Source organism: Vitis vinifera, chromosome 13, assembly GCF_030704535.1.
Source record: "Vitis vinifera cultivar Pinot Noir 40024 chromosome 13, ASM3070453v1".
NCBI classification, from domain to species: domain Eukaryota; kingdom Viridiplantae; phylum Streptophyta; class Magnoliopsida; order Vitales; family Vitaceae; genus Vitis; species Vitis vinifera.
This window is the reverse complement of record NC_081817.1, coordinates 29,102,459-29,127,261: the sequence shown is the minus strand read 5'-3', so window position 1 is coordinate 29,127,261 and position 24,803 is coordinate 29,102,459. Positions and strand designations below refer to the sequence as shown.

Here is a 24,803-nt window from a genome sequence, read left to right as displayed (position 1 = left end):
GATCTTTCATTATGATTAATATCAACTAAAGAACTATAAAATCGATCAAATTGAATGAAATTCATTATGGTTTGTACAAAACCAATTAAGGATATCCAAGTAGGCATAGAACTAATGTGAGTAAAAGTTATATATGCCTTCGACAAAAACCAATTAAGGTGAAAATAACATTGATAATAGGTTCCGGCCTTTTTTTCTTTTAATTTTTTTTTTTTTTTGGTTGGGAGTGTCACAATTACATCATTATGAAAACATAAAAAATTATTTTAATATTTTCAAGTTAAGAGCTTGAATAATTATTTTACAATGGTAAATAAAATACAATATTCTAAAGAGCAAATCTAGAAAAAATTGAAGACCTAGACCAATGTCAAAAGATCTGCCCCTTGACCTATAACTGAAACATTGAGGTTCAGTATATATATAAATTAAAAAATTAATATTAAAGGATTATATATATATATATATATATATATATAAACACCAATTGATTTAATTTTAAAAAGTTTATAATAAAAGTAATACATTGAAAACATTATAAACTTAAAACAATATTTTTAACCCCATTTCCAAATCATTGCAAGTGATAGTGTTTTATTTTTTTTCCCCTTGCCATTATTTAGAAAATCATTCATCCTACTTTAAACATTTCAGATTCTAATATTTTCTCAAAAAAAAATGATCATTTAATTAAGTAATTTAAGAATGTCAAATATATATCCCCAGTATTTGATCAATTAATAACCTCATTTAAAAATAAAATATTTTGATTTGCCAATATATTAAGAACAAGAAAATGGAAAATCAATACTAACAATTGAAAAAAAAACATCCATGAAGTTATAGATAAAATTATATATGGATTTGAAAAAGATATAGAGTCATTAATAAACAAAACATGGGTTTCATGCTCGACGGTGACAGACCATGTGCTTCTCTTGGTGTTTGGTGCAGCCCCATGTGCCTCTCTGTGGCCTTCTTTATTTTTCCATTATATTTGGATCTCGTGTTCCAACCAGTCCACTACAGTTTGGCGGTGTGATTCTGCCTCTGCTTACCTTCGTTTTTTCCTGAACTGAATCGTTGAGTTCCTTTGATTTGCAAAGCAACAGTCAACAGATATGGCCGACGCACTCCTCTCCGCTTCACTTCAAGCTCTATTCGACAGGTTGGCTTCTCCGGAGTTGATGAACTTCATCCGGGGACAGAAGCTTAGCCATGAACTCCTCAACAAATTGAAGAGGAAATTGCTGGTTGTCCACAAAGTGCTCAATGACGCGGAGATGAAGCAATTTTCAGATCCACTAGTCAAAGAGTGGCTGTTCCAGGTTAAGGACGCTGTGTATCATGCGGAGGACCTGTTGGACGAGATCGCTACCGAAGCCTTGCGGTGCGAGATTGAAGCTGCTGACTCCCAACCTGGTGGAATTCATCAGGTGTGTAACAAGTTCTCTACCAGGGTTAAGGCTCCATTTTCCAATCAAAGCATGGAGTCCAGGGTGAAGGAGATGATTGCTAAACTTGAAGATATTGCACAAGAAAAAGTTGAGCTTGGGCTGAAAGAAGGAGATGGTGAGAGAGTGTCACCAAAATTACCATCCTCTTCTTTGGTGGAAGAGTCCTTCGTGTACGGCAGGGATGAAATTAAGGAGGAGATGGTGAAGTGGTTGCTTTCTGACAAGGAAACTGCAACAGCCAACAACGTCATAGATGTGATGTCCATAGTGGGCATGGGCGGCAGCGGCAAGACCACACTCGCTCAGCTTCTCTATAACGATGGCAGAGTGAAGGAACACTTCCACCTGAAAGCATGGGTCTGTGTTTCCACGGAGTTTCTTCTTATCGGTGTAACCAAATCAATTCTTGGGGCAATCGGTTGTAGACCTACTTCCGATGACAGCCTAGATTTGCTTCAACGTCAACTCAAAGACAACCTTGGCAACAAGAAATTTCTGCTCGTTCTCGACGACATCTGGGATGTGAAGTCTCTTGATTGGGAAAGTTGGGATAGACTACGAACTCCACTCCTCGCTGCAGCCCAGGGAAGCAAGATTGTTGTGACCAGTCGTAGCGAAACTGTTGCGAAAGTCATGCGTGCAATCCATACTCATCAGCTGGGAACATTAAGCCCTGAAGATAGTTGGTACCTATTTACAAAACTTGCATTTCCAAATGGAGACCCCTGCGCTTATCCTCAGCTTGAACCCATAGGCAGAGAGATTGTGAAGAAGTGCCAAGGATTGCCTTTGGCTGTGAAAGCACTGGGGAGTCTCTTGTACTCTAAGCCCGAAAGAAGAGAATGGGAAGATATTTTGAATAGCAAAACATGGCATTCTCAGACTGATCATGAAATTCTTCCATCTCTTAGATTGAGTTATCGGCATCTTTCCCTACCTGTGAAGCGTTGTTTTGCTTACTGTTCAATTTTTCCCAAGGACTATGAATTCCACAAAGAGAAGCTGATTCTATTATGGATGGCAGAAGGGCTTTTACACTCGGGACAAAGTAATAGAAGAATGGAAGAGGTAGGTGATTCGTATTTTAATGAACTTTTAGCAAAGTCATTCTTTCAAAAGTGCATTAGAGAAGAAGAATCATGCTTTGTAATGCATGATCTAATACATGACTTGGCTCAACATATCTCCCAAGAATTTTGCATTCGATTGGAAGATTGTAAGCTGCAAAAAATATCTGATAAGGCTCGCCATTTTCTCCACTTTAAAAGTGACGAGTACCCGGTAGTTGTATTTGAAACTTTTGAGCCTGTTGGTGAAGCCAAACATCTCAGAACATTCTTAGAGGTGAAGAGATTACAGCACTATCCTTTTTATCAATTGAGTACAAGAGTTTTACAAAATATATTACCAAAATTTAAATCCTTGCGCGTGTTGTCATTGTGTGAATACTACATAACAGATGTGCCTAATTCAATACACAATTTAAAACAATTGCGTTACTTGGATCTCTCTGCAACAAAGATTAAAAGATTACCTGAATCAATATGTTGTTTATGCTATTTGCAAACGATGATGCTGAGGAATTGTCAATCTCTTCTTGAATTGCCTTCAAAAATGGGGAAGTTGATTAATTTGCGCTATCTTGATGTTAGCGAGACTGATTCATTGAAAGAAATGCCAAATGATATGGATCAATTAAAAAGTTTGCAGAAATTGCCTAATTTTACTGTGGGCCAAAAAAGTGGATTCGGATTTGGAGAATTGTGGAAGCTTTCAGAGATTAGAGGAAGACTTGAAATTTCAAAAATGGAGAATGTGGTGGGTGTTGAGGATGCATTGCAGGCAAATATGAAGGATAAGAAATACCTCGATGAGTTATCCTTGAATTGGAGTCGGGGGATTAGTCATGATGCTATACAAGATGATATTCTCAACAGGCTAACACCTCATCCAAATTTAGAAAAACTGTCCATTCAACACTATCCTGGTCTAACATTTCCAGATTGGCTTGGAGACGGATCATTTTCAAATCTCGTATCCCTTCAGCTTTCGAATTGTGGGAATTGCTCAACATTGCCGCCACTGGGGCAGCTACCTTGTCTTGAACATATAGAGATCTCTGAAATGAAAGGAGTAGTGAGGGTGGGTAGTGAGTTTTATGGGAATTCTTCTTCCTCGCTTCATCCCTCCTTCCCATCCCTACAAACTCTATCATTTGAAGATATGTCCAATTGGGAGAAATGGTTATGTTGTGGAGGCATATGTGGAGAATTCCCTCGTCTCCAAGAGCTTTCTATAAGGCTATGTCCAAAACTCACTGGGGAATTACCAATGCACCTTTCTTCATTGCAGGAACTTAAACTTGAAGATTGTCTGCAACTGCTTGTGCCTACACTCAACGTTCATGCTGCCCGTGAATTGCAGTTGAAAAGGCAAACTTGTGGGTTCACAGCTAGTCAAACTTCAGAAATTGAAATTTCAAAGGTCTCTCAGTTGAAGGAACTTCCAATGGTTCCCCACATTCTCTACATTAGAAAATGTGATTCTGTGGAGTCTCTACTAGAGGAGGAAATCCTGAAAACCAACATGTACAGTTTGGAAATTTGTGATTGCTCTTTTTACAGATCCCCAAACAAAGTTGGCTTACCCAGTACATTGAAATCGTTATCAATCTCTGATTGTACCAAATTGGACCTTCTTCTACCTAAGTTGTTCAGATGCCATCACCCGGTTCTTGAAAATCTATCAATCAATGGCGGTACCTGTGATTCTCTCTTGTTGTCCTTCTCAATATTGAACATCTTCCCCAGGTTGACTGATTTCGAAATAAATGGTCTTAAGGGGCTTGAGGAGCTCTGCATCTCGATTTCAGAGGGAGATCCCACATCTCTTCGTAATTTGAAGATCCATCGGTGCCCTAATCTTGTATACATCCAACTGCCCACTCTCGACTCGATATACCATGAGATTCGCAATTGCTCCAAGCTCAGATTGCTGGCGCACACCCATTCATCTCTGCAGAAACTGGGTTTAGAGGATTGTCCCGAATTGTTGTTGCACAGAGAGGGTTTGCCTTCCAACCTACGGGAACTTGCAATAGTGCGCTGCAACCAACTCACGTCACAGGTGGACTGGGATTTGCAAAAACTGACCTCTCTTACTCGTTTCATAATCCAAGGTGGATGTGAAGGAGTGGAATTATTTTCCAAGGAGTGTCTGCTGCCCTCTTCTCTAACTTATCTTTCAATCTATAGTCTTCCAAATCTCAAGTCTCTTGACAACAAGGGGCTTCAACAACTCACCTCTCTTCTACAATTACACATCGAGAACTGCCCTGAGCTTCAATTCTCGACAAGATCTGTTCTTCAACGCCTTATCTCTCTCAAGGAATTAAGAATCTACTCGTGCAAAAGTCTCTAATCCTTGACAGAAGCGGGTCTTCACCACGTCACCACTCTTGAAAACTTAATTCTCTTCAATTGCCCTAAGCTCCAATACTTGACAAAAGAGAGACTACCAGACTCCCTCTCTTATCTGTATGTCAGCAGGTGTCCTTTACTGAAACAACAGCTCCGATTTGAGAAAGGGCAAGAATGGCGTTATATATCTCACATTCCAAAAATAGTGATCGATGGTGAGCTATTTTAATGGAAGTGGCACTGCACCAACACATGGGCAGGTAATTTTTGTGTGCTTAAACTTATTTTCTTTACAAAATTTATGTTCCACCCAAATTTCTAATCTCAAGAATATATCTGCTTAATTCCTTGCCTCCACTTAAATCTCCTACATTGTTAAGCCTAAAATTAAGTGACAGTAACTTTTGTATTTTAACTCTTAAAGGCTTACATTGAAAATTTAATAATTTTAAAAACTGTTTAAAACAATGAAGGTATCAAAAAAAATTTAGGGCTCATTTGGTGGTGTTTTTTAAAATTTATTTTTAAAAATTGTTTTCAAATTTAAAACAATGGATTATTTTTATTTTATAAAATTAATTTATAATAATATGAAATCAAATTCAAGTTAAGTCTTATTAAAAAAATAAAAATTAAATACACAATTATATATTAGTTAAAGATAAATAATTTTTTTTTCATTATGAAACAATTTTTTTAAAAACAAATGATAATTTTAATTGACAAATGATAATTTTATGTAGAAGATAAATAATAGAATGCATGTGTTTTTCTATTATTTTAAAAAACAGATGAAAATAACTTTTACTTGTTTTCTAGAAGATATTCTTTATTTTACTTTGTTTTTAAAAACGGGAAATAGAGAAGAATAACCAAACAATGTTATTAATTTTTTAAAACTGTTTTCCATTTTTAAAAATGAAAAATTATTTTTTAAAACTTTGTCCAACAAGCTCTTATTCTCTCAAATTTTAAAATTTTTTAAAATGTAAGTTTTAAAGACACAAGTTAAATCTATACTCTTTGTATAAGATGCTTTACTTATATATAGAAGCTTCTGATTTTAAAAACAAATACTTCTTCTTGGTCTGTCGTGTAGGAAATTTCTGATGACATTCGCAGCATAGACACCAGTAGCCATGGTAGTGGGATTTGTGGATTTAACAACCATTGTATTGCTTGATGAAGATGGGAGGTTGTCCAGATTGTTTCCTGTATGGGTATTCTTTCTTGGGTACAGATTCTAAAGACGAAATTTTTTTCAATTGCCCTGTTGCCAAGCAGATGAAGGGGGAGCAGAAAAGAATGTGGTACACGGGCTATTGATAAACAAAATCGAGTTCCAGAGGGAACATAATCCCATGATCTTGTATATATGCAATTGCCCTCTCTCAACTCCAAAAATAGTGATCAATGGTCTGCTATTTTAATGAAAGTGGTACTGCATTAATATACAGTTAGGTAATTTGTTCTATGCTTAAACCTATTTTCTTTAGAAAAGTTAAGTTCCAATTCATAAAGTAGCTGCCCAAGTACTCATGTTTCAAAATTTCTAACAATCTCTACAATTGCATGTCTCCATAACTCATTTTCTAGTCTTCTTATTGGGAATTTGGTTATGTAGCATGCTCAATCCTGTCTTTCTTTTTTTTTTTTTCTTTTTTTCTTTTTAAGAATTTTCTAATGAAGTAAAGAAAGATTGATCCATGATAATTCATATTTTAAAGAAGTCATTTATCATATTTTCATGACACCATCAATTTACCTTTCGGAATGGGCAGAGATGACTTTTAGCTACTTGTGTGTTTATCCCTTGTAAGAACATGTGGATACATTTTTAGGTAATTCATGGTTATTGAAATATGTATTGAATCTTACCCACATCATAATATGTATTTAGTTGGCTACATATGTAATGTACATGTTATGACTTTGCTCCCTTTGATATCAAAATAAATTGATCACTACTTTTTCTTTTCTGTGTCTCATATTAAGTAACAAGGATCAGCATATAGAAGACTTACTATGAGAACAATGTTTGATATGACCATGGAAAAAAATATGAGGTAAACATCAATAACTTTATGCCAATGTATTTTTAAATTTGGGAACATTTGGAAAACTACAGTTCCAAAAGCAACATTTTTATGTGAGGTATTTTATGGTATTAAATTTATAGAATTTTTTAGTATCTAAACTCTCTTCTGGTTCAGCATCCAGCACTGATTGAGGGCCCCTATAAAAAAAGTCAGTCTATTTTGCACTAACCCAGTGGACAACCTTCAAAAGGTGAGCAGATTGACACATTTCTTTGTTATGTAGTTGGTACACATGTTTCTATTGTTCTTGTTTTGGATTTTCTTGGTCTTGACTATGACCAAATGATCATTTGCAAATTTGGCATTGCCATGCGTACATACACTTCTGTCTGTGACTATAAGCATTGGTTCTCATTTTTCATTTGAGCAGGAGCCAATTGTTTATTCATAAAGAACATTAAAAAGTCCAAGTCTGAATGAAGGTCTATACCGCAAAATTCCCACGACGAATATTGTAATTAAATTGTCTTGACTATAAGACTTTTGCGGTTCTGTTTTTTATTTTGATGTTGTTATCATCTTAAAGTAGTTGAGTACAATTCTCTCATTGAACTTTTTGATATTGTATAGAAATGATGATTTTGAGCTTATTCCCCATCTTCATGCTTTAGAAAATTTACTCTTCTACATTATGAGCTAATTCACCAGCTCTTATGAAGAAGAAGAGTTCGTTGTTGACTATATTAAATATTCTCCGGATTTATTCTTCTGAACTTTTTATGATACAAGGTTTGTTCTCAATCTCAAGAAAGTTCGTTTTGAGAGTATACTTGACTTTTAGTCAAGCTGGACTAGCTTGTGACTCAATTCCATCAACCAACGTCAATGGTATCAACTATGGATGGCCCTTGCTTGGTTGGGTTGAGTTACAATCAGACTCAAGTATGTTCGCATGGTAAGTCCGGAGACAAAAATTAAGTTGAAACTTGTAACCATAGGTCTTTAATATTGTCACAAAGGAAAAGGATATTGAGAGAAGTTACTTGAGGAAATTAGTTTCCACACTGGTTGACATTCTCATAATTTTCTTTTTCATACTTCTCTAGTAGCTTAAAATCATATAGAATGTACTTGTGATTGAATATTTAAGAGGCCAAAACCACATGGTATTTCTTGGTTGGTAACCAAATTTTTTTGAAAATACGGCTTTAGATATTTGTGCCTGGGTGTACTCCTCTCCGCTTCACTTCAAGTTCTATTCGACAGGTTGGCTTCTCCGGAGTTGATGAACTTCATCCGGGGACAGAAGCTTAGCCATGAACTCCTCAACAAATTGAAGAGGAAATTGCTGGTTGTCCACAAAGTGCTCAATGATGCGGAGATGAAGCAAATTTCAGACCCACTAGTCAAAGAGTGGCTATTCCAGGTTAAGGATGCTGTGTATCATGCGGAGGACCTGTTGGACGAGATCGCTACCGAAGCCTTGCGGTGCGAGATTGAAGTTGCTGACTCCCAACCTGGTGGAATTTATCAGGTGTGGAACAAGTTCTCTACCAGGGTTAAGGCTCCATTTTCCAATCAAAGCATGGAGTCCAGGGTGAAGGAGATGACTGCTAAGCTTGAAGATATCGCTGAAGAAAAAGAGAAGCTTGGGCTGAAAGAAGGTGATGGTGAGAGACTGTCACCAAAATTACCATCCTCTTCTTTGGTAGACGAGTCCTTCGTGTATGGCAGGGATGAAATTAAGGAGGAGATGGTGATGTGGTTGCTTTCTGACAAGGAAACTACGACAGGCAACAACGTCATAGATGTGATGTCCATAGTGGGCATGGGCGGCAGCGGCAAGACCACACTCGCTCACCTTCTCTATAACGATGACAGAGTGAAGGAACACTTCCACCTGAAAGCATGGGTCTGTGTTTCCACTGAGTTTCTTCTTATCGGTGTAACCAAATCAATTCTTGAGGCGATCGGTTGTAGACCTACTTCCGATGACAGCCTAGATTTACTTCAACGTCGACTCAAAGACAACCTTGGCAACAAGAAATTTCTGCTGGTTCTCGACGACGTCTGGGATGTGGAGTCTCTTGATTGGGAAAGTTGGGATAGACTACGAACTCCACTCCTCGCTGCAGCCCAGGGAAGCAAGATTGTTGTGACCAGTCGTAGCGAAACTGTTGCAAAAGTCATGCGTGCAATCCATACTCATCAGCTGGGAACATTAAGCCCTGAAGATAGTTGGTCCCTATTTACCAAACTTGCATTTCCAATGGAGACTCCTGCGCTTATCCTCAGCTTGAACCCATAGGCAGAGAGATTGTGAAGAAGTGCCAAGGATTGCCTTTGGCTGTAAAAGCACTCGGGAGTCTCTTGTACGCTAAGCCCAAAAGAAGAGAATGGGAATATATTTTGAATAGCAAAACATGGCATTCTCAAACTGATCATGAAATTCTTCCATCTCTTAGATTGAGTTATCAGCATCTTTCTCTACATGTGAAGCGTTGTTTTGCTTACTGTTCAATTTTTCCCAAGGACTATGAATTCCACAAAGAGAAGCTAATTCTATTATGGATGGCACAAGGGCTTTTACACTCAGGACAAAGTAACAGAAGAATGGAAGAGGTAGGTGATTCATATTTTAATGAACTTTTAGCAAAGTCTTTTTTTCAAAAATGCATTAGAGGAGAAGAATCATGCTTTGTAATGCATGATTTAATACATGACTTGGCTCAACATATCTCCCAAGAATTTTGCATTCGATTGGAAGATTATAAGGTGCAAAAAATATCGGATAAGGCTCGCCATTTTCTCTACTTTAAAAGTGACAATGACCGGGAAGTTGTATTTGAAAATTTTGAGTCTGTTGGTGAAGCCAAACATCTCAGAACAGTCTTAAAGGTGAAGAGATTATTGCACTATCCTTTTTATACATTGAGTACAAGAGTTTTACAAAATATATTACCAAAATTTAAATCTTTGCGCGTGTTGTCATTGTGTGAATACCGCATAACAACTTAAAACAGTTGCGTTACTTGGATCTCTCTACAACAATGATTGAAAGATTACCTGAATCAATATGTTGTTTATGCAATTTACAAACAATGATGCTGAGTAAATGTCTCTTTCTTCTTGAATTGCCTTTAAAAATGGGGAAGTTGATTAATTTGCTCTATCTTAATATTAATGGGACTGATTCATTGAAAGAAATGCCAAATGATATAGATTAATTAAAAAGTTTGTAGCAGTTGTCTAATTTTACCATGGGCCAAAAAAGTGGATTCAGAATTGGAGAATTGAGGAAGCTCTTAGAGATTGGAGGAAGACTTGAAATTTCAAAAATGGAGAATGTGGTGGGTGTTGAGGATGCATTGCAAGCAAATATGAAGGATAAGAAATACCTTGATAAGTTATCCTTGAATTGGAGTTGCGGGATTAGTCATGATGCTATACAAGATGATATTCTCAACAGGCTAATACATCATCCAAATTTAAAAAAACTGTCCATTCAACACTATCCTGGTCTAACATTTCCAGATTGGCTTGGAGATGGATCATTTTCAAATCTCATGTCCCTTCAGCTTTCGTATTGTGGGAATTACTTAATATTGCCGCCACTGGGGCAGCTACCTTGTCTTGAACATATAGAGATCTTTGGAATGAAAGGAGTAGTGACGGTGGGTAGTGAGTTTTATGGGAATTCTTCTTCCTCGCTTCATCCCTTCTTCCCATCCCTGCAAACTCTATCATTTTCCTCTATGTCCAATTGGGAGAAATGGTTATGTTGTGGAGGCAGACATGGAGAATTCCCTCGTCTCCAGAAGCTTTCTATATGGAGGTGTCCCAAATTCACTGGGGAATTACCAATACACCTTCCTTCATTGAAGGAACTTTCCCTTGGAAATTGCCCACAACTGCTTGTGCCTACACTCAACGTTCCTGCTGCCAGTAGATTGTGGTTGAAAAGACAAACTTGTGGCTTCACAGCTCTTCAAACTTCAGAAATTGAAATTTCAAATGTCTCTCAATTAGAAAATGTGATTATGTGGAGTCTCTTCTAAAGAAGGAAATCTTGCAAACCAACATACATTATCTGTACATTTCTGATTGTAGTTTTCTTAGATCCCTGTACAAAGTTGGTTTACCCACTACGTTGAAATCACGATCAATCTCTGACTGTACCAAAGTGGACCTTCTTTTACCTGAGTTGTTCAGATGCCATCACCCAGTTCTCGAAAATCTATCAATCAATGGTAGTACCTGTGATTCTCTCTCGCTGTCCTTCTCAATATTGGACATCTTCCCCAGGTTGACTGATTTCCAAATAAATGATCTTAAGGGGCTGGAAGAGCTCTGCATCTCGATTTCAGAGGAGGATCCCACATCTCTTCGTAGATTGAGAATCGAAGGGTGCCCTAATCTTGTATACATCCAACTGCCCGCTCTCGACTCGATGTGCCATGAGATATGCAAGAGCTCCAAGCTCAGATTGCTGACGCACACCCATTCATCTCTGCAGAAACTACATTTGCGTGGGATTTTCAAATTTGGTTCTACAACCAACTCACATTCCAGGTGGACTGGGATTTGCAAACACTGACCTCTCTTACTCATTTCACAATCAAAGGTGGATGTGAAAGCGTGGAATTATTTCCCAAGGAGTGTCTGCTGCCCTCTTCTCTAACTTATCTTTCAATCTGGGATCTTCCAAATCTCAAGTCTCTTGACAACAAGGCGCTTCAACAACTCACCTCTCTTCTACAATTAGAGATCAGGAATTGCCCTGAACTCCAATTCTCGACAGGATCTGTTCTTCAACGCCTTATCTCTCTCAAGGAATTAAGAATCGACTGGTGCATAAGGCTCCAATCCTTGACAGAAGCGGGTCTTCATCACCTCACCACTCTTGAAACCTTAACTCTCTTGGATTGCCCTAATCTCCATTACTTGACAAAAGAGAGACTGCCAGACTCCCTCTCTTTGCTTTATGTCAGATGGTGTCCTTTACTGGAACAACGATGCCAATTCGAGAAAGGGCAAGAATGGCGTTATATATCTCACATTCCAAAAATAGTTATCAATGGTGTGCTATTTTGATGGAAGTGGCACTGCACCAACACATGGGCGGGTAATTGTTCAGTGCTTAAACTTAATTTCTTTACAAAATTTATGTTCCACCTAAATTTCTAATCTTAAGAACATATCTGATTAATTCCTTGCCTCCGTTCAAGAATCACTTAAATCTCCTACATTGTTAAGGTTATGACCTCCTTAAGCCTAAAATAAAGTGTCTTTTCAATATACTTCCAGTTTTTTGTTTTTAAAATCATAAAATAATAGTAACTTTTGTATTTTAACTCTTGAAAAATTAATAATTTTAAAAACTGTTTAAAACAATCAAGGTATCAAAAAAAATTTACTATATCAAATTTTAAAATTTCTCAAAAAGTGATTTTTAAAGGCACAAGGTAAATCTACACTTTTTTGTATAAGATGCTTTACTTATATATAGAAGCTTATGATCTTAAAAACAAATGCTTCTTTCTTGGTCCATTGTGCAGGCAATTCCTAATTACATTTGTAGCATAGGAACCAATAGCCATAGTAGTAGGATTTGTGGATTTAATAGTCATTGTATTGTTTGATGAAGAGGGGAGGTTGTTCAAATTGTTGCCTGTATAGGTATTCTTTCTTGGATACAAATTTTAAAGATCAAATCTTTTCAACTGCCCAGTTGCCAAGTAGATGAAGGGAGAGCAGACAGTGGAGTTCATATAATTATGAACTTCATATTGGACGGGCTATTGACAAGCAAAATCGAGTTCCAAAGGGAACATAATCCCATGACCTTTTATATATGGAATTGCCCTCTCTCAACTCCAAAAATAGTGATCAATGATCTGTTATCTTAATGAAAGTGTTACTGCATCAATATACAGTCAGGTAATTTATTCTATGCTTAAACTTATTTTCTTCAGAAAAGTTAAGTTCCAATTCATAAAGTAGTTGTCCAAGTACTCATGTTTCAAAATTTCTAACAATCTCTAGAGTTGCATGTCTGCATAATGCATTTTCTAGTCTTGTTGCGGGGAATTTGGTTGTGCAGCATGCTCTGTTCTGTTTTGTTTTGTTTTTTTTATTTAAGAATTTTCTAATGAAGAGAAGAAGAGTAAAGAAAGATTGATCCTTGGTAATTCACATTTTAATGAAGCCAGTTATCATTTTTTTCATGACATCTTCAATTTACCTTTTTGAATGGGTAGAGATGACTCTTAACTATTTGTGTGTTTATCTCCTATAAGAACATGTGGATACATTTTATGGTTATTGAAATATGTATTGAATCTTACCCACATCATAATATGTTCTTAGTTGGCTACATATGTAATGTACATGTTGTAACTTTTATCCCTTCGATATCAAAATAAATTAATCACTACTTTTTCTTTTCTTTTCTTTTCTTTTATGTCTCATATTAAGCAACAAGGATCAGCATAGAAGACTTACCATGAGAACAGAGTTTGATATGACTAGATGATCATTTGCAAAATTGGCATTGCCATGCCTACACTTCTGTCTGTGACTATGAGCATTGGTTCTCATTTTTCATTTGAGCAGGAGCCAATTGGTTATTCATAAAGAAAATTAAAAAATCCAAGTCTAAATGAAGGTCTATACCACAGAACTTCCATAAATAATATTTTAATCAAATTGTCTTGACTATAAGACTTTGGCGTTCCGTTTCTTATTTTAATGTTCTTATTATCTTAAAGCATTCGAGTGTAATTCTCTCATCTAACTTTCTTATTTTGTATAGAAGTGATGATTTTGAGCTTATTCCTCATCTTCATGCTTTAGAAAATTTACTCTTCTATATTTTGAGCTTATTCAATCTCAGGAAAGTTCGTTTGAGGGCATATTTGACAATTAGTTAACCCAAATACTGAAGATGAACATTTTATGTGACTCAATTCCATCGACCAACCTCAATGGTATGAAGTACGGATGGCCCTTGCTTGGTTGGGTCAAGTTACAATCAGACTCTCAAGTATGTTCACATTGTAAGTCCGGAGATGAAAATTAAGTTGTAACTTGTAACCATAGGTCTTTAATATTGTCACAAAGGAAAAGGATATTGAGAGAAGTTACTTGAGGACATTAGTTTCCACTGGTTGACATTCTCATAATTTTCTTTCTCATACTTCTCTAGCAGCTGAAAATCATATAGAATGTACTTGTTGAAGGACCTGCTAAAATTAACATGGTGATTTTCCAGTTTTTACATATTCTATGCTAATTCTACCAAGTTTTTCTTGATTGGTAACCAACACAGGTTGGCAAATCTCCAATAATGAACTTCAGATTGGACTGACTGTTGACAAGGAGAATAAAGAGGATTGCTTCTGTGCAGTAGCCATTTATACAGACAATGTGTTGGCAGAAGAGATTTCTTCTCTCCTGTGGAAGACAGAGCAAAAGGCTTGCAGACAGGCCCAGATAAGTCTACCTTGATCCTTTTTGGGTCACTACTTCTTTGCAGCTCAGTGTTATTCAATCTCTTTGTGTGGTTAGTTGTAGCTGTAACTGTGGCTGCTGTCTTCTGATACTGTAAGAAACTGATCGGCCTCCAGTTTGTTTCAAGCATACTGGGGACTAAAGAGTAACATCTACAGACACTTATTCCCTAGGCAATTGATGCTACTTCTCTGAATACATTTCCAATTTTTCTTTGTAAATTTTATCAATGTCCTTGTTCCTATACTGTCAGTTTGTACCCACATTATGACATTGACACCCTAAGGAAAAATTTAAAAAAGTGGCATAATTTTGTTAACTTTTATGTAACATGGCATCTTAGAAGATGATTGATCATATTAATTAGTTTGTTTCAAGGGACTAATTATGTTCTTCCATGTGCAATTAGTGAACATGGATTACCAAACAATAATTTGGTATGCAGATAAAGAAGTGGCATAAGGGTCTAAGATTGAACTCACCAAAAATGGGGAGTTCAAACTCATTGATTAAGGGGAAGACGAGATTTGGAGACATAGTATGCTGATAAAAAATGGAATCTTTGTCGGTTCATCTTGAATCATTGCCCTTTTCTATCATTTGTATGAAAATATTTTCCTATCTTCTTGATTATATTTCATATAATCTTTTTAGATTTTATATAACAATAAGCTATCTTAGATAAGTGATCAAATAATTTAATTAGTCTCTATCAAGGGATTGATGTTCTTCCATAATATGCAATTAATGAATCCATATTACTATCAAAGATTTAGATTATGTTCAGTTCCCGAAAAGCATTAACGATTGAAAAAAATATTAAAAAAAATTATTTTTTCATGTTTGATTGTATCGTCTAAAATATTAAAGATAGTAAAATATGATTAAAATTAATTAATAACTTATACATTTTCAAATTATGTAGAAGTTAAATAAGTGAAATGAGTATAGTAGCATATAAAAATAATTTATTAGTTTTAAATTTATTTATTTTTTATTTTCCTTCTTTTATACCCTTCTATTAGTAAGTTACTAACTTCATTGATTTGTATACTTAAATGGAAATTAATATTTTATATTAAATAGTTAATTACTTCAGGTCTATCGTATGATTATTGTTAGACCCTATGATCAACTAATGAATCCACCCTTCATTGAGTATTTAAAAAAGCTTGCATAGGTTCATAGTTCATACATTAATTTATGGCACATCCTAAGTTATAAGCTTTTTCCATTGCAGAGAGAAGACTCCCCTAGCCCCTATAAATGATCCTTCAAGCCTAGGAATAAAAAATAAAAATAGAAAATCTCCTCAACCTTGTGCTTTTGTGATCAAAATATACCTACCTTCATTTTTAGCATGTATATAGATATATATTTCTTAAAAATATATATATTTCTAAAAAAAAATAGTGATTTTTATGTGCTTTCACTGAAAATATTAATAAATTGTATTAATAATAATAAGAAATGAAATTAATGATTGTAATTATAAAAAATATTATTATTACTACTAAATACTAATAATAAAATTAATAATATTAGAATATTAATATTGAAACAAATATTTTTTTTATTATAATAACAATCGTAGCAAAACAAATGAGTATATTAAAAAAGAAAAATAATTAAAAGAAAACACATAAAAAAGGAGGAAATGAAAAAAACTAAAAATTAAAATTAAAATTAAAATTAAAAAAAAAAAAAAAAAAAAAACCTAGAATATGCTATGTGGCTTTTGTTTTTTTTTTTTTTTACGGACAATTGTGTTTTAAACCCATAAAAACTTGATAATTAAGGTGAATTCTTCCAACCACCCATAATTGATTACAAGGATGTGAGATAATAATTGACAAAAATACTCATTTGACTCATTTTTGTCTTTATTCTACCACCCTTCATATGTCACTATTCTTTCTTATTTAACCATTTTTAGATTTTTCATTATTTGTTTAAACTCTTTTATAAATAATTGAAAAACCAACATTATTTTTTATTTTTAAATTATAAATAAACAAAATTTATATTAATGATTCAAAGACTACTTTGGAAAATACTTTCTAAAAAAATATTAATTTAAATAAATAAAAATTATCTTTTACATTTATTTTTATCATATTTTAGAAGTAAATAATTTAATGATTAAAACACTGTTTAAAATAAATATATTTACTATTTTAATTTCTTTTATATTAAAAAGTATTTTAAAGTTTTTTTTTTACTATTATAAAATAAAAAGTTTAATTTTTTTTAATCTTCTTTCTTCTTTATTTCAATAACTTTTTGAACATGACTTTTAGTAATAAGTTATATGAAATGTTACAAATTTGTTTCCTAAGGATTTTTTTTTTAATCATTTGAATTAATTAAAAAATTATTAAAATGAGAAAAAGAAAAAGAAAGAAAGAGGATGGATGAAAAGTTTTTATTTTAAATACTCAATTAAAATGTTTTCATATAACCTAATTTTAGAACTGAATTATATCAATACATAGTAGAGATTGAATTTTTCTTATATAAAAGGGTTGAAATGTATATTTACTTATTTTAAATGAAAACAAGTAGTTAAAAATTATATGGATTATATTTGAATTTGGTTTTAAAATATTTTTCTAGTTTTTATTTTTAAAAATAATTTTTATTTTATATATTGTCTCTTTTTGAAAATACGTTTAATTAAAAAATTAAAACTATTTTAAAAAACATGAAAATTGAAAACCTTGTTTAGTACTATTTTTTTATATGAAAATTAAAAAAAATCATTTATTCATTTATTGAGTCACTGTACAATTGTATTACACTAATTGTACAAGGGAAATGTATTAAGCGTACAAAGGTGTATAAGACTACCCTTTGTCAAATATTACAATCAATCGAAAGGGAAAGAATGGCGTTATATATCTCATATTCTAGAAATATTTATCAATTATGTGCTATATTAATCAAAGTGTCATTCCACCAATATACAGTCAAGTAATTCTTTTGTGCATGAACTTATTTTCTTCAAAAAAATATTTATGTTCCAATTCATTTGCTAGTCCTGTTTATTTGATTTAAGATTTTCTTTTTCTTGAAGCTTCTAGCCTAAAACAAATATTGAAGAAAAGCAGAGGAGGATTGTCTTATTCTAATGGTACTCACATTTTTCATGCTCTGTTTACCAAATGAACCATTTATAACTATCGAAAAATTAAGAAAAAAAATTTAAAACATGGATTTTTTTTTTTTTTCATATTCTCTGTTGTTTCTTATATACAAGGCAGAGAGCAAACTCAAGGATGAATTCTAGTTAGCTACTTTATTAGTGTGTAATTTAATTTTTATTTTTATTTTTATTTTGCTCCAATATACCAAATTATAAGATTTATAATTGCATATTATGATTCAATATTTTATTTAATGCTTTTTAAAATGATTTTATGGACAATTCCATGTTTTTAAACTTGTTTAAATTCGAACATGGACAACTTTAATGGCTTGAATTTCAAGGCTTTTAAAATGATTTTATTCACAATTTCATTTCTTTGATCAAACTCATTTACATGGAAGTAAATAATTTAAATTATGGATTTGATAACATCTAAAACATTTTTGGTTCCTCAAAAGTGTTAAATAAATTCCTCATAGATTTAGGTTTTTCCATCAATTTTTCCATAAACAATCAACAAAGAGAAAAAGTTTATGACTTTTCCTTTAAATTTTTTGAGAACCAGAATAGTTTTATAATTAAGAATTTCAAAAAGTTATTCAATTCAAATTTTATTTTTATTTTTTACTCTTTCCTTTCTTATGGAAGAAAAAGGGAATCGTGTGTGCTAAATTTATCAAACCAAGCTAATCATCATTTTTGGTGTTTTTTTCCCTTTCAGTGTTTTGTAATAAGTAAATAGGATGGCATAGAAGATTTCTTATGACAAACGAAGTTTGACGATGACTATGGAAAAACATGTAAGGTAAACAACAATAATTTTAGGCCAATTTATTTTTAGAAATGAGATCATTTAGAATTTATGTGAAGTATTTTTATGATACTGAATTAATCAAATTTTTTAGATGTTTGAACTCTCCTTTGGCTCAGCAGCTTGCACTGATTGGGAGTCCAAGGAAAAAAAGGAAAATTGGTCTATTGTGTGTGCTAACCAAGAGGACCTCTTCAGAAGGTGAGCAATAGGCATAAATCTCTTTTTGAGATAGTTGATGCACTTATTTCTGTCTCAATTTTGATCATGTTTTCTTCCTGTTTTGACTTTTCCAAGGAAGTAGAATCTGAAGAAAGGATAGATTGTTCAGATTTTGGGGGGGGTGTGTTTGCCGTGGAGGAAGGGAGATTCCTGGGTGCTGAACAACTGATGCTCATTGCTCTGTTCAATATGAATAAGAAACTCAGAGGTATAAGGTTCATCTCCCTTCAATTATCTCTAAAAAAATTTTATTAATTCATTTATAGATTAATCAATTGAAGAGATTTGGATCCTTTTCTGTTAAATATTTAATTGTGTCTGTGATTTTTGATTCCAGGATCAGTTTCAGCCATGTCAAAAGCAAAAGGAAAAGCTGAAGCTGAAGCTGAAGATATCATGAACAGAGGAATTTCCATTGAAACTAGTCCAAATTATGGTACTCTTTGTCACCCTGCTTCTTAAGAAATTGCTGCTTCGCCCATGGCAAGGTTAACAATCCCCCTGGCCCAGGCTCTAATCCATGGCAAGCTTTCTCTGACATGCCCAGACAACAATAGCAAGTCTGTTAGGACCAGAAATGGCCATCACAACAAACCAGCCACAGAAGCAACTTCTGGCCCTGAAACTTGGGGTTTTGGAACAGAGAGTTTTACACCCACCCCTGCTGCCAGCTCTAGTTTTTCCAGACCCACCGTAGGAGGCAATAATGCCCAGCTGTTTGGTGACTCAAAGAGGATTGAGAGCAAACCAGCTACTCAACCTGCTGGATGGGCTGGTTTCTAACTTACATATTTGGCGAGATTATATCATCCTTGCCACCTCTGGTCATAAGAGATGAGAATAGGTTAAAAAGCAAAACAAAAAGGGATATATGCTTTTCTGGCCTTGGTTATGCTACAGAGTATTGCGTGTTTGCCTTATGCAATAGAATACAACATCTGCACATGTTCCTTGGTTTCCATGGACTACTTACAAATGTATACTGTTCTGAATGCCTCGATTTTCAGGTCAGAAAAATATTAGTTTCTTTTGATATTGTCCTGTCTGTGACCTTATCCTCCTGCTTCTATTTTGCCATGTATTTTTGTTTAATCCATGAAAATCTTATATCATATATCATTTGTATTTGTTACATGCATGCCTTTCTAATCATTTTCTGTCAAGAGCCTCATTTTTGTTTTAATTAGATCCACCAATTTTGTGGCATTGTAATAAGAAAATTTTTCTACTACAAATGGAAAATCAAGCCTTAGAAATTGAAAGATAATTAGCAGCTCTTGATGTATTTTGATTTTGAGCAAGGCTTTCTTGATGTATACTCTGATATATTGCCCTAATTAATCCAGATGATTTTCTTGATTGGGAAGGTGACTTTTCCTCCAAGGAAGAGGATAGATTGTTCTGATTTTTGTAGAGTTTTTCCAGTGATGGAATTGGAGGAAGGGGAGATTCCTGGGTGCTGAACTATTGATGTTCATTGCTCTGTTCAAGAAGAACAAGAAACTGAGTCGAAGGTCCATCTCTTTAGAATTATCTTCTGAACATTCTGAAATATAATTTACTCGTCCGGGTTGAGCTCTAAAATAATGGTAATGGTCAGAAAGCAAGGCCCTCTTCCAGAATTTATGGTCTTGTCATTTTGTTTTCTCTCCAGTGTCAGATTTTCCGGGTCTTCCAGAATTTGGTTGTTACTTCAAACAATGAATAGGATTCATTTATATGTTTAATCGATTGAAGAGATTTGGATCAGTTTCAGGCTAGTCAAAAGCAAAGGAAAAGCTGAAGCTGAAGATATCATGCACAAAAACAGGGGAGTCTCCATTGAAACTAGTCCAAATTATGGTACTCTTTGTTACCCAGCTTCTTAAGAAATTGCTGCTTGGCCCATGGCAAATTTAATAATCCCCTCAAATGTGAAACAGTTTTGGATGAAGTTGGCTAAATGATCAAATTCCACCGTTTGACTATGATTTATAATGTAACACCATCACCATATTCACTGACAAAATAGGAATAAAGTCATGCATAGAAACCCCAAAAGTTCTTGTATAAATGTTATAACAAACACAACTGAAAATGCAGGACGGTCCATTTCTGTTCCTCATTATTTAGTTTGAAGGAAACATTGATGAATCCCTTGCTTTGCAGATTGAACCCTGGCGTTGAGCTGATGCTTCATAATGTGTTATTATAAGAGATAGGCTGCCCGAGTGGTCTGAATATACCCCCATAGTCCCTCTGATGCCTGTGAGTGTTCGAGTCTGGTTGCTTATCAGAAGCTTTCCCAGTCCAAGTTTGCAACTTTGGCTATAAAAGAATCATCCAACAGTTATGTTCTGAGGGCTTTATGTCGCAATGGATGATCTGTTTACCACATTCTTCATGTAGGTACACAAGTCCTCAGGCACCTCCAAAAAGGAAGCTTGATGAAGAGCCATTGTGCATAAACTCATACACCAGAAGTAAGTGTTCACCCTCACAGCAGTAACCCAGCAAGTGTCGTAGATTCTTATGGTTGAGTTTGGCCTATCACATTCACTTCTGCTTTGAATTCTTTCTCACCTTCTCCAACTTCTTTCAGCAACAGAATTTCCAGAACCTGATGGTAATATCCCTTTATAGACAGTGCCAAAGGCTTCTACCATCGCTTGTACTCACGATTCTGTGATAAAGCTGCAGATTTTTTAGGTTCAAGCAGTAGAAAACTAGAGAATTGCAACGAAGAAGTGAAGAAGAACAGAGGGCCCAGGACTTACGAGGATTAGAATTGTAGGAAAAGTGTAAATATTTTATTTTTTTATTTTTGGGAATTATTTTTATTTTATTTTATTTTATTCCATGAGTCTTATATTTTTGGGAAGTGTCCAATTGAAAATTATTTTTTATTTGATTATATTTTATTTTATTCTATTAGTGTTATATTTTTTGGGAAGAGTCCTATTAGGATTGTGCAAGTGGAGTTTCATTCCTTTTATAAATTGAATCATCTTCCATTTTGTGTTATCTTCTAATTACAAATATATTCCTTTTGGGACTGTGTTAGTGGCCTATAAAAGCAGGTCATCCCTCACTCTCTAAACATGAATATGAAATCCCAATTTTTTCCAGAGAATTTTTCAAAGAGTTTTTTAGGGAGTATTTTCCTACATCCATTTGGAGGAATTTATTCAAAAACCCGAGTTGTACACATCTCGCTTTCAGAGTGCACCCAAGGCAAGATCTAGCTGTTAAATCCTGGAAGTAGACCACTGGTACCCTAGTACACCGAGTTCGCCTTCGAGGAGGGTGGATCTATTTCAAGGACAGTGCTTGTCACGCCTCAGCTGATAAGTTTTTCTTCTTATTTATTATGTTTTTTGTTTGTGTCTTTTGGGCTAGTCTTTTATTTCCATACCCTTAAATTCCAACAATTTTGAAATAAATCCAAATGGAAGCTTCCCTAGTTCACACCCGTCCTGACACCTTTAAAATTGATCCCTTCAATGGGACATTCTTTAAGAGATGGCAGGAAAGAGTTTTCTCTGCAATGTTGGTAAGTTCAAGAGCACCCTTGAATTTGTGGGGGGAAGTCATTCTATCTACATGTCATATTCAAAATAGAATACCTTAGGAGAAAAATGTGTGTAAATTGGTTAAATCATTATATGGGTTAAAACAAGCTCCTAAACAGTGACACAACAAGTTTGATCATGTGTTAGTAACTAATGGATATTCCATTAATGATGCTCATAAATGTTTCTACAGCAAGTATGAGAATAACACATGTGTAGTCATCTGCCTTTATGTTGATGACATGTTGATATTTGGAACTGGCCTAGAGGTTGTGTGTGAGACCAAGAAATTCCTAGGCTCTAAGTTTGATATGAAAGACCTAGGAGAGGCAGAGGTGATTCTAGGAATTAAAATAACTAGAACACCTAATGGGCTTAAACTTTCTCAAGAGCACTATGTTGAGAAGATCCTAAGGAAGTTTGAACACTTTGATTGTAAACCAGTGTCAACTCTTTATGATCCCAGCTTACAGCTGAAGAAAAATATAGAACATAGTGTTGCCCAAAGAGAGTATGCTCAAATCATAGGGAGCCTAATGTACTTAATGAATTGTACCAGACCTGACATTCCTTATGCAGTAGGTAGATTGAGTCGGTACACCCAAGGTCTTAATCAAGACCATTGGACTATTGTTCGTAGAGTCATTAAGTATTTGAGAGGCACCATTAACTATGGTTTGCGCTTTAGTTGATTTCCAAGTGTCCTTGAAGGATTTAGTGATGCAAATTAGATCTCGGATTCAGATGAGATGAAATTCACTAGTGGATATATTTTCATCCTTGGTGGGAGTGCAGTTTCTTGGAAGTTTGCCAAGCAAACTTGCATTACTTGTCTACTATGGAGGCTGAGTGTATTGCCTTAGAAAAGGCAAGTTCTTAGGCTGAGTGGCTTAGAAACCTCTTAGCAGATATCCCTTTATGGACGAGACTAGCCCCATCTGTGTCTATGCATTATGATAGCCAAGTTGCAATTATTAAGGCTAAGAGTAAAATATTTAATGGGAAGAACAGACATATACGCCTAAGGCACAATATTGTGCGATAGCTGCTTGAAACAGGGGTTATATCCCTAGAATTTGTAGGATCAGAGTTGAATTTGGCCGATCCTTTGACCAAACCACTAAATAAGAAACTAGTGGAAGAAACGTCGAGGGTGCATTGACTAAGTGTAGACCCCATTTAGGGCTCCTTCTTTTGCATCTCTGCAGGTCACTTTCTTTGACAGGTGGAGGGCTCTCAAGAAGCCATGTGCTGCATCCCGTTTGGCTGCTGAAGAATCAGATGGTGGTTTACGTGAACCAATAAGAGAGAGACGGGTATGAGAGGATATTCTAGAGAGGTTGCAGGCTGTTAGTGGGAAGGGTGATTTTTTCTGTTGAGAAGATACTTTTTGAGCTGTAGGAGAGGTGCTTTTTTGAGGGGGGTTTTTGGGTAGGTTTTTTTAGAGAGGGATGGTCAGGTCAGAGGAGGGGCAGGTTTGATTAGAGAAAGGGTTCTCTGGCAGCTGCAGAGGGGGGGTTTTTTGCTGCCGTTTTTCAGAGATATTTTTGGAGTGTGAGTTTTAGAGAGTGAGGGTTCTTGATAGAGTTTGTTAGGAGGGCGTTCATGAGAGGCTTAGGAGGAAGAAGCGGCCGAGGAGGGTGACTTTATCACTGGAGAGTGAGTTTTCTTTTTGGGGGGTATTCTGGAGTTTTGAGGAGCCAGCTGCAGAGGTGAGGCTGTGCTGGCTTGTGTATTTTTTTTTGGTAAGGACGGATCCCACTCGAGGCTAAGGTGGTGTTTGTTTTTTGGCTGAATAGAAAAAGCCAAATATTTTGGCTTTTTCTATTCAGTTAAAAGTAACATGTTGACATCATACAACATAGTTAAAATTAACTTGTTATCAATAAGTTCAATTTAATTATATTGGATGATGTCAACGGGTTACTTTTAGCTGAATAGAAAAAGCCAAATATTTTGGCTTTTTCTATTCAGCCAAAAAACAAACACCACCTAAGTGTGAGCATAGTTTGGTAGAGTGAGCAGGCTTTCAGAGAATTTCTGGGCTGCTTACAGGGAGTAAATAGAGAAAGAGAAAGGGAAAGAGAGCGCCTGATTCTAATAAATCCTTTGAATCAAACTATAATTGTTCAGGTTCTTTTGATCCAAACCAGGCCCAAAATCAGAATCAAAACACCATTGGCTCCCTGGGGGACTATTTCATTGGCCCCAGTTTAGATTTGTTGCTGCAACATTGAGCAGAAAATGATCCTAATAGATATGGGACACCACCGGTGCAAAATATTTAAAAAAGCAACAAAAAAAAAAGACAAAAAAAGGACATCATTCTTGGATCTACCACCCCTCTACTCCACCGTATTGAATTAAAGAAGGTATATGTTAATTTGGAGAGAAATCAATAATGATATTTTTAAATTTTAAATCATTGTGCTGACGTTTCACCCTTTTATTTATGAATTTCTAATAATATTTTATATTTCCATGAAATAACATAACACGAACTAATTTTGTTTTTTCAAAAATCTAAACTCTTTATAAATAATAATATTATTATTAAAAAATAATAACCATAATATTAAAAAATTTAATATGTCTTATGCATATGATCCTTTACGTGAAAATACTAATAAATTTTAATAATAAT

The 24,803-nt window shown here is 34.8% G+C and overlaps 3 protein-coding genes and 1 long non-coding RNA gene across 5 annotated transcripts; all 4 read left to right on the top strand.

Moving 5' to 3' along the window:
- The first annotated feature begins 1,029 nt into the window (after nt 1–1,029).
- Nucleotides 1,030–6,463, top strand: LOC109123723 (putative disease resistance RPP13-like protein 1). The gene is made up of 2 exons (XM_019224256.2): nt 1,030–5,136; nt 5,976–6,463. The coding sequence occupies exon 1, from the start codon at nt 1,122–1,124 to the stop codon at nt 4,875–4,877; it is 3,756 nt and encodes a 1,251-aa protein (XP_019079801.1). The 5' UTR covers nt 1,030–1,121; the 3' UTR covers nt 4,878–5,136; nt 5,976–6,463.
- On the top strand, nt 6,016–9,223 carry LOC132252626 (putative disease resistance RPP13-like protein 1). The gene is made up of 2 exons (XM_059742022.1): nt 6,016–6,110; nt 8,128–9,223. The coding sequence occupies exons 1-2, from the start codon at nt 6,016–6,018 to the stop codon at nt 9,221–9,223; spliced, it is 1,191 nt and encodes a 396-aa protein (XP_059598005.1).
- Nucleotides 9,224–10,253: 1,030 nt separating this feature from the next.
- LOC132254939 (putative disease resistance RPP13-like protein 1) lies at nt 10,254–11,512 on the top strand. Its single transcript, XM_059742021.1, has 2 exons — nt 10,254–10,867; nt 11,026–11,512. Exons 1-2 carry the CDS (start codon nt 10,254–10,256, stop codon nt 11,510–11,512), a joined length of 1,101 nt encoding a protein of 366 aa, XP_059598004.1.
- An 8,711-nt stretch (nt 11,513–20,223) lies between these two features.
- Nucleotides 20,224–21,346, top strand: LOC132254946 (uncharacterized). Of its 2 annotated transcripts, XR_009467417.1 has the most exons (4): nt 20,224–20,450; nt 20,757–20,855; nt 20,997–21,122; nt 21,190–21,346. It is a non-coding gene; the product is annotated as an uncharacterized LOC132254946 (long non-coding RNA). The 2 variants fall into 2 exon arrangements; XR_009467416.1 differs by lacking the exon at nt 20,224–20,450 and having other exon boundaries at nt 20,711–20,855.
- Nucleotides 21,347–24,803: the final 3,457 nt, after the last annotated feature.

Bases quoted from the DNA above. Each gene is read 5' to 3' on its own strand.
- LOC132252626 (XM_059742022.1), top strand. From the start codon at position 6,016: ATGGTAGTGGGATTTGTGGATTTAACAACCATTGTATTGCTTGATGAA. The intron at 6,111-8,127 runs GTACAGATTCTA...ATACGGCTTTAG, and splicing joins GTATGGGTATTCTTTCTTGG to ATATTTGTGCCTGGGTGTAC.
- LOC109123723 (XM_019224256.2), top strand. From the start codon at position 1,122: ATGGCCGACGCACTCCTCTCCGCTTCACTTCAAGCTCTATTCGACAGG.
- LOC132254939 (XM_059742021.1), top strand. From the start codon at position 10,254: ATGGAGAATGTGGTGGGTGTTGAGGATGCATTGCAAGCAAATATGAAG. The intron at 10,868-11,025 runs GTGGTTGAAAAG...TTCTGATTGTAG, and splicing joins GTTCCTGCTGCCAGTAGATT to TTTTCTTAGATCCCTGTACA.